General features: G+C 40.4%; 1 protein-coding gene across 1 annotated transcript in view; it reads right to left on the bottom strand.

The window, feature by feature from the left end:
- LOC110441233 (bifunctional glutamate/proline--tRNA ligase-like) overlaps positions 1-7,474 on the bottom strand; it is a gene marked incomplete at its 5' end in the record, with an annotated part of 36,092 nt that extends 28,618 nt beyond the window's left edge. The window contains 9 exons of the mRNA XM_021484341.1: positions 445-645; positions 1,260-1,460; positions 2,328-2,483; positions 3,142-3,253; positions 3,498-3,610; positions 3,804-3,956; positions 4,867-4,918; positions 5,336-5,472; positions 7,339-7,474. Coding sequence (XP_021340016.1) covers positions 445-645; positions 1,260-1,460; positions 2,328-2,483; positions 3,142-3,253; positions 3,498-3,610; positions 3,804-3,956; positions 4,867-4,918; positions 5,336-5,472; positions 7,339-7,474 — 1,261 coding nt within the window. The remainder of the gene's footprint in view (positions 1-444; positions 646-1,259; positions 1,461-2,327; positions 2,484-3,141; positions 3,254-3,497; positions 3,611-3,803; positions 3,957-4,866; positions 4,919-5,335; positions 5,473-7,338) is intronic.
- Positions 7,475-10,371: the final 2,897 nt, after the last annotated feature.

The following is a 10,371-nucleotide window of genomic DNA, read 5'->3' as shown; positions in this document are numbered from 1 at the left end:
TTTTTGTTGACCTTTGTCCATGGAAGGTCCCTGCAAAATTTCATTGAAATTGGTTCAGGGGTTTTGGAGAAGAAGTCGAAAATGTAAATTGTTTACGGACGCACGACGGACGACGACGGACAAAAGGCGATCGCAATAGGTCACTTGAGACTTTGTCTCAGGTGACCTAAAAAGACAAGGTAATGCCCACAATGAACGTTTTAAAAACTACACAATAAAAAAAAAATCGCCCTCATCTGGTTTTTGCCATGTAAAATGATAAAAAAAAATACCACCCTACCGCATCTCTTTTGAAAAAAGTTGGCCTGAGAACAAATTAATTAATTTTATTTGGCCTAAGTGTTTTTGAAATTTAGAAAACTATATAACGATACCATTATGAAAATTGTTATTCTAATTGCATTATAGTTAAATTTTTCAAGCTATAAATGAAACATCTGATACCTTCTTTGCCTTCTGGGATTTAAGATCTCTGACTCTGCAGCCCTGCGCTGCGACCTTGTCGTATAGGTCACCGTCTCCTGTAGTCGCTGGAGCAGCAGTCACTGGGGCTGGCTTGGCATCTGGTTTCCAATCATTGCCAGAGGCAGACTTATATTCGGCCTTCAACGCCAACAGGATCTTCACCTCAGCATCAATCTGATCCTACAACAAACAGCAAATGACTACTGTATACTTTAACTACAAGATAGTTTTGTGATTCAATAAAAGAACTATTGACCAAGGTAGGTCGAATGGTCTTTGTTTGCCTCCAATTCCACCAAAATTCAAACAAGAGTACCACGGGGCAGAACAATATATGCCCGTCGAATGCCATATAGTGTTATATACTTTCTCACATTGAAATAAGATCTGGATCATTCTAAAAGTGGTTAGCTGACATGCTATAAAAAATGTAGGAGAAAATCTCGGACAAAAAATCAAATACTGAAATGAACAAAGGGGAAGAACTTTTGCAAATATTGTTGAATCAAAATTCTTTTAAGGGAGACACAACTTCATATCATGATTATAATGTATACCAAGTTTCAAAGAGATCCATTGAAAAATGTAGAAGGAGATTGCCGGACAAAAATCAAATACTGAAATAAACAAAGGGCAATAACCTTTGCAAAAATTGTTGAATCAAAATTCTTTTCAAGGAAACAACATATCATTATTATTTAGCCTACTAAGTTTCAAAGAAATGGGTCGAAAAATGTAGGAGGAGATTGCTGGACAAACAAAAGTTTACGCCGGACGGACGGACAACCCCATACCTTCTTTGCCTTCTGGGATTTAAGATCTCTGACTCTGTAGCCCTGTGCTGCGACCTTGTCGTATAGGTCACCGTCTCCTGTAGTCGCCGGAGCAGCAGTCACTGGGGCTGGCTTGGCATCTGGTTTCCAATCCTTGCCAGTGGCAGACTTATACTCGGCCTTTAGTGCCAACAGGATCTTTACTGCGGCCTCTATCCGGTCCTACAACAAGCAGTAAACAGTTGTTTTTGATACATATCCAGGCTCGGCTGTTTTTAACCAGGGTTTCAGGACAAATGAAACTCTTTAATTTACCATTCAAAAACAAAGAAGGAAATCTAAGATAAATGTAGTCCTGTTACTTTTTAGATACCTCTACAATGTATTACCATGCTATTATATTTCTTTACAAGATAACTGAATATTTATTTGATTAAAGTAGATGTTATTTCTTAATCATAATATATTACTGCCACATATACACCACTCTGAAAAAGTCTACATTGTATAAATATTGTTTTTTTTAAGGTGTGAAAATAAACGTGTAAGCTAGCTGAGACTAGGTTGTTTAGAAATGTATGCTAGGTGAGACTAAATCTTATTTGTTGTAAATGTGATGAATTTTACATTGATGAAACTATTAAAGAACTGAGAACATGCATGAGTGAACATAGAAAACAAACTAAAACTGACTCATTGCAAACTTTACGGGTCAAAAGGAATATAAATATGTGTGCCAATGATAAATTCAATGTATTACCGAATATATATCATGTTTATTAATTATAATCAACAGACACTGTTCTAAGAGAAAAGAGTAAGATCATTTTATTGAAATATTAAAACCACAGTACGCCACAGTAAATTTTGCGCTAGTTTGTCGACCAATCTTGTGGACATTGTGACGTCACGTTACTATTATAGTGTGATGATGTAATTGTGACGTCATGACCTCTCGACATAAAGCTAAAGAGCTTTGTTATGGGTGAAAGCTGCTTTCATATACTATTTTTTATTTGGTTGATTCAATGGCTTTACAATGAAAACGTAAATGAATTTAAAGATATTATAATATTGCTCTGTAGTTACCTTTGGAGCCTTCTCTGTCTTCAGCTTTCTGACCTGTTCACCTTGGGCACAAATCTTAGTGTCAAGGTCAGCTGCTGAGCTGCCTCCTGGGACAGACGGAGCTTTCTCATCCTGCGGAGATTTTTCAGCAGACTTTCCTTTCTTGCTCTGTGCTTTCTGTAATTACAGCAGAAAAATATTTCTTCATTCTTACAGCATGTCCTTCATTTCATACAAATTAAAAGTTTAAATTTCTGCCCTGGGTTCCAAAATTAGGAGTCAAACCTGTGGTCCGTATGTAAACAAACTCACATGAAAGAAATATTTTCCCCTTATCCTGCCATGAAATGACATGAAAAATGTTCAATTAAGAACTCTTTTAAGGTACGGTGAATTTTAATGCAGGCCTTCCTGGAACACTGTTTTATCAGACAACTTCCTGATACCTTTACATTTTGAAGTCACCATTACTAGAAAATCCCTTTTGATAAAACTTATACCATTATGAGATGACAGTGAATTGGGACAGAAAGCAGTGGGCCAGGACATGTGTAACACTACCTGATATTTTGAAATCCTCCTTTCATTACAAGCTATTTTTAATACATGAAGGGTGACTAGTCAGTGGTGACCAAAAAAACAACAAATATAAATATTGACCAGTCATCAATCAGTACAACATACTTCCATGGGTCACACACTGTTAAATTTCAGTAATTCCAGAATGCTACGAGTCTCATCAAAATTCTATGAGTAAAGGACTGGGATGTAGATAAATCACTGATAATCCCTTTATTGTCTATAAGTTTTCCAGGGACAGGAAACCCCTGCTAACCTCCTTGGCACTGGCCTCCTGTTTGTGCTTGGAGCCAGCTGTTGGCATCTCCTTCTGGTGGCCATCTGGGATGTTCAGTAGTACACACGGGCTACACTTTCCAGTATAGGGGCTGTAAAGGGAAAATTATTAGTATTACACTGTATGTCTGTATTTTGGATCTGGTCGAAGCACTTCAAGGTTTTGAAAAATATATAGAGCATTAGGTATAAATCAAATGTAGCTCATAACAGCCGAAATATCAACATTTATATTTGGTGTAATAAGGTAAATATAACTAGAAGTGTAGGCCAAGCGCCCTAAATGTTTATTAACAACTAGTAACAGTGACTATAGATAAAAGAGAGAAAGCTGACCTGGTTGGCTGGTATGGCTGGTCACAGATGAAGTAACCCCGTCGCTGTAGTTGAATTGTGTCCCCTTTCTTCAGACTGGCGAGGCACGGATCTCCGTACATTACCTGCTCTTTCTGTCAAGGATAAAATTGGAACTATTACACTTTTATCCCAATAAAAAACTTGTTGTATTAGTTATGCAGATCTGTGTAACTCTGAATATTCTTTTCTTAAAATCTTGAACCCTTTCTGCAAGTTTGCGAATGCTCTGTTCTGAAAGTCTGTGAGTCCATCATTTAACAGCGTAGGCCCTTCCGTGTGCCGTACCTTAGAGTCTGTGTTAGCATAGGCCTTAAAGTCTTCGTCCTTGCCAAGGATAGCCTTCGAGATAATGTGATCGTAGTGGACACAGATAGCAGGAGTGAACGGGGCCTTGTCCGTGCTGGCCAGCCATGTTATCTTCTGAGTCTTCTTGTAATCCTACAAAGAAAAGACAACCAAGGTTGGAATTACATAATCATAATATCTGGTAACAGGGGGACACAAATTTACACTGTCTGCAATGATATATATCAGGGCCCACATCCATGAAACCGGACTCATGCTCAAGTATGTATTATGTGCTCAAACTAACTTTCTTGTAACTCACTTAAATCATGTCAAACGATGAAAAAGCCAAATGTAAACATTGAAACAGTATCTTGCTTTGTAAGTCTCTTCAATTTTTTCAAAATCAATGACAAAATAAAAGAGATTTTATTATCAATTTATAACCGAAACAAGAAATTAGGCTTGAGCACAAAATCCATGCTAGGGCATGAGAACGGTTTCATGAATACGGGCACAGGTCATATGATGACATGCACAGAAGATATTATTTTAACTCATTTGTGAAATAACACGGCATTTGATTGGTCAATCAAAATAGTTTGCAATGGTATAACCACAATAAACTGTCTATAATGTTTTCATTTGCATGATTCTCGATGGCGACATCGATGACCCTGATGAAATATAATGTCTCGAACAATAGTGTGACCCTGAAAAGTCGACGTTATTTCTGCCTCACTTTGAATGTTACTGATGTCATTGATCATTGTGTACAATGGGTAAACCCTACTGCATTTCAAGATATTGTGATTATACTGTAGGAAATATCCGTTTTACTGGTCCTGTGAAAAAAACACAGTAGGGTTATCCCCTAATTGATGGCGTTATTCAAAGGAAAGTTTATGCCATTCGACTTAAATGTTCCAATTTGGACCTGTTACCCTAATACCTGTCGGGCGACATCATTATGACACATGCTTACNGGACGACGGACGACGACGGACGAAAACGGATAGCAATAGGTCACTTGAGCTAAAGCTCAGGTGACCTAAAAACCTACTGTGTTCTCAAGGTCAAGGTTAGCGTCCAGCGATGTTATCTTCCCATTAGTTCTGCAAAACCAAACATATCAGATTGAAATAAGTAGAAAAGTCAAAGGACACTTTCATGTATTCGATTCAACAGGTTTGTCTGTTTTTAGATGTAACATTTTCGGGTATAAATCCTGGTGGACCTGCAGATGTTTATGCAAAGCAGCATCAGGTTACTAGGTCCGACCTTATCTCATAAACAAACAACTCTGGTCCAACCAGTTCAACCATTTGGATCGAGATAAATGATTGCGGTCTAAATTAATCAGAAATAGATAGGATGAAAATCCTTCATCAATTGTAACTTCACATGTAGCTAAACATTTCTACTCTAAGATTGAACAAATTCAACTATTAATTTCTAAATGTCCAAGACATAAAAAGATCTGTAAAATAAAGTATTGTATAACTCTTATCCAAAGCTAATGAAGGTGTTACCGATTGATTTGAGCAATCTGGAGGTTTCCCCAGTTAATGAAGGTCACGGTCTCCCCCTGAGACAACATCTCAGCATCAGCGCCCTCTATATACAGCAGGGGACCGTACCAGATATCCTTGGTTCCCAGGTCTGTGTTCTGGAAATAGTTTGTACATTGCAAGATCATTTTTGAAATCATCTATTCGCCCCCACGATATATTAGTTAAGATCAAATATGTGTCAGTGGTATTTGCATGATTTATGTCCATGGATTAAAATGATTCCTATCAAATAAACATAAAAGAAATATTGATACACAAAATGTATGAAATAACACACAAAACAAGTTTTAACTGTTACACTTACAGGAAATTCTACAACCCCCCCCCCAATTTACCAATGCAAATGATGCATTTCAAAAGATGGCATTCAAACCTGCCCAATAAGAATTCAAATTACAAGAGTAAATATATCAGCAAATCAGAAGTGATGGTGGCAATGTTAAATTCCCAAACTTCATGTTGTTTGTATACTGTAAAGTGTAATACTTTAGTATGATACCCACAAAGTATGAGCAAGCTAGAACAGTAAACAGTACACAACAGGCATACTAATACCACCCTCCCTCAACCGACAGTCAGAGGCCATTGTGGCCACCTTGAATCCCAAAATTGAACAGTTTAGGCAAAATAAAACAACGTAAGTTATAGCCATAGTATAACTATAAAAACATTGTCAGTTATATAAGAATGACAAGTTTTCCCAATCCGCAATAAAAAAAAACAATTAAAAAATATATAAAATTTACATACACATTCACCAAACTTCTAATTCAAACAAGAGGCCCAGAGGGCCTGTATCGCTCACCTGGATATCTAAGCAATCATGACAAAATATTCTCCAAATGAGATCCAAGGGAACATGCCAGACCCCAAGGCCAATCCTTGTAGCATTTCTGTATCAGATTTTTCATGCCCAGCAATTTAATGTATGGTTATGGAGTGGGGATCTCAACTGTTTCCAAGCTGTGACTCAGAAACTAGGTCCCTAGGGTTATGGCCAGACCTCAGGATCAATTCTAATATCATGATCGCATGTCTCTTTTTGCCAAGCATTAATATTTGTAGTTTTGGGGTGGGGATCTCAACTGTTTCCAAGCTGTGACTATGAAACTAGGTCCCTAAGGGATCGGTCAGATCCTTCTTTATACTCAGTAATTGTATATATGGTTAGGGTGGGGATTTCACCTGTTTCCAAGCTGTGACTAAGAAACTAGGTCCCTAGGGGTTCGGTCAGACCCCAGGGTCCATTCTAATATCATGACTACATTCGTCTCTTTATACCAAGCATTTGTATATATAGTTTTGGGGTAGGGATCTCAACTGTTTCAAAGTTATGACCCAGGGACTNCCCCCCCGGGGGGGGGGGGGGGGGGGGGGGGGGTGCAGCCCAAACATTTGTACAATTTTGAATCCCTGCCTCCCATGAATGCTTCCCACCAAATAAGATCGATATCCATGGCATAGTTCTACAGAAGAATTTGTTTATATCAATTTAGCCAAAGTGCCCACTTTTGGCCCCACCCCTCAGCCCCCTGGGGGGTCAGACCCACCGTTTGTACAATTTTGAATCACTTTCACCTAGGGATGCTTCCAGTCAAATATGGTTGATATCCATCACTTAGTTCCAGAGAAGAAGTCGCTTAAAGCAATATAGCCAAATATTCCTTTTTTGGCCTAGCCCCTCAGCCCCCTGTGGGGTCAGCCCCACCATTTGTACAATTTTGAATCCCTGCCTCCCTTGAATGCTTTTGATCAAATTTAGTTGAATTCCAACCAGTGGTTAAGAAGAAGAAGTAAATAAGAGAAATTGTTGACGTACGGACGACGGACGCGATGGTATGGCATAAGCTCACCTTGGTCTTTTGCACCAGGTGAGCTAATAAATGATGTGTCAGAAAGACATTTAGAGGCAGACAATAGGTTTAGAGGATATGGGTTACACAGTCAGCCAATGTAGATACCTTTGGATGTGCTGCAATTTTTTTATAGCCAACACTAGCTCCCTTGACATTGACAGGAATCACATCACTCTGGAGGAGGGCAGTGTATCGCGGAACGATTGGGTCTATCACCTGTAAAGAAATAATAAAAATCTCACTGAACAAATTTAAACAAAAACAGCAAAAACTAAGAAACATTCTTCAGCATATTATTAAGGATGCGTGTCCCACTAAAGACAAAACACTCGAGTTCACTTTGTTTTTGTATGTCCAGTTACCTCCCCTTAATTTCATTTGGGCTATAACTGTAGCACTGTGGGCAGTAGCACTTCGCCTGACAAGGTAGCTCGATCAATTGGTTTAAGCAACAGTACTGTATAACAATCTAAGGTCTAGGGTTCAAATCTGGTCTGCCTGTCCGGAATCTCAACACCCAGACACTCAGAACACTCAAAACACTCAGACACTCAGACACACAGACACACAGACATCAAGACACACAGACACTCAGACACACGGACACAGACACTTAGAACACTTAGACACCCAGAACACTCAGATACCCAGAACACTCAGAATACTTAGACACTCAGATACATAGACACTCAGACACTCAGATACCCAGAACACTCAGAATACTTAGACACTCAGGCATAAGACACTCAAAACATAAAGACACTCAGACACCCAGAACACTCAGAACACTAAGACACTTAGACACTCAGGCACATAGACACTCAGACACTCAAAACACACAGACACTTAGACACACAGAGCACTCAGACACTCAGACACACTAAGAACACTCAGACACCGAGAACACTCAGACACACAGAACACTTAATACACACAGACACTCAGAACACTCAGACACAGACACTCACTCAGACATTCAGAACACTCAGACACACTAAGAACACTCAGACACACTAAGAACACTCAGACACACAGACACTCAGACACACTAAGAACACTCAGACACTCGGACACTCACTCCGACAATCAGAACACTCAGACACACTAAGAACACTCAAACACTCGGACACTAAGACACATACACCCAGACACATACACTCAAGACACTCAGATACACAGAACACTCAATACACACAGACACCCAGAACACTCAGAACACTCAGACACCCAGACACTCAGAACACCCAGACACTCAGACACTCAAACACATAGACACCCAGACACTCAGACACTCAGATACCCAGAACACTCAGAATACTTAGACACTCAGGCATAAGACACTCAAAACATAAAGACACTCAGACACCCACAACACTCAGAACACTAAGACACTTAGGCACATAGACACTCAGACACTCAGAACACTCCGACACATACACTCAAGACACTCAGAACACCCAGACATTCAGAACACCCAGACACTCAGAACACTCAGACACATACACTCAAGACACTCGGACACACAGAACACTCAATACACACAGACGCTCAGAACACTCAGACACTCAGACACTCAGAACCCTCCGACACATACACTCAAGACACTCAGAACACCCAGACACTCAAAACACTCAGACACATACACTCAAGACACTCAGACTCACTAAGAACACTCAGACACACTTAGAACACTCAATACACAGACACTCAAACCCCCGGACACTCAGACACTAAGACACATACACCCAGACACATACACTCAAGACACTCAGACACACTAAGAACACTCAGACACACAGAACACTAAATACACACAGACGCTCAGAACACTCAGACACTCAGAACACCCAGACACTCAGAACACTCAGACACATACACTCAGAACACTCAGACACTCAGACACTCAGAAACACTAAATACACAGACACTCAAAACACACAGACACTCAAAACACACAGACACTCAGACAAAAAGACACACAGACACTCAGACAAAAAGACACACAGACACCCAGAACACACAGACACTCAGACAGTCAGACAGTCAGACCACTCAGACCACTCAGAACACTCGGACACTCAGAACACAGACACTCAGACACTCAGACACTCAGAACACTCAGACACTCAGAACACTCAGACNGACACTCCGACACACAGACACTCAGAACACTCAGACACTCAGAATACTCAGACACTCAGAACACTCAGACACCCAGACACTCAGAACACTCAGACACATACACTCAAGACACTCAGACACATACACTCAAGACACTCAGACACATACACTCAAGACACTCAGACACCTAGACAATCAGAACACCAAGACATTCAGAACACCCAGACACTCAGACACCCAGACACTCCGACACACAGACACTCAGAACACTCCGACACACTAAGAACACTCAGACACACTTAGAACACTCAGACACACAGACACTCAGACACACTAAGAACACTCAGACACTCGGACACTCACTCAGACAATCAGAACACTCAGACACACTAAGAACACTCAAACACTCGGACACAAAGACACATACACCCAGACACATACACTCAAGACACTCAGACACACTAAGAACACTCAGACACACAGAACACTCAATACACACAGACGCTCAGAACACTCAGACACTCAGAACACCCAGACACTCAAAACACTCAGACACATACACTCAAGACATACAGACACACAGAACACTCAATACACACAGACACTCAGACACCCAGAACACTCAAGACACTCAGACACCCAGACAACCAGAACACACAGACAACCAGAACACACAGACACTCAGACACATAGACACCCAGACACTCAGAACACAGACACTCAAACACTCAGAACACACAGACACTCAGACAAAAAGACACACAGACACTCAGAACACTAAGACACACAGACACTCAGAACACTCAGAACACTAAGACACACAGACACACAGAACACCCAGAACACCCAGACACTCAGAACACCCAGACACTCAGAACACTAAGACACCAAGACACTCAGATACTAAGACACACAGACACTCAGAACACTCAGAACACCCAGACACTCAGAACACTCAGAACACCCAGACACTAAGAACACCCAGACACTCAGACACTCAAACACTCAGACACATAC

The sequence above is a fragment of the Mizuhopecten yessoensis genome, unplaced genomic scaffold (genome assembly GCF_002113885.1).
Source record: "Mizuhopecten yessoensis strain PY_sf001 unplaced genomic scaffold, ASM211388v2 scaffold1791, whole genome shotgun sequence".
Taxonomy (NCBI): Eukaryota; Metazoa; Mollusca; class Bivalvia; order Pectinida; family Pectinidae; genus Mizuhopecten; species Mizuhopecten yessoensis.
This window is presented reverse-complemented; position numbering and strand designations above follow the sequence as displayed.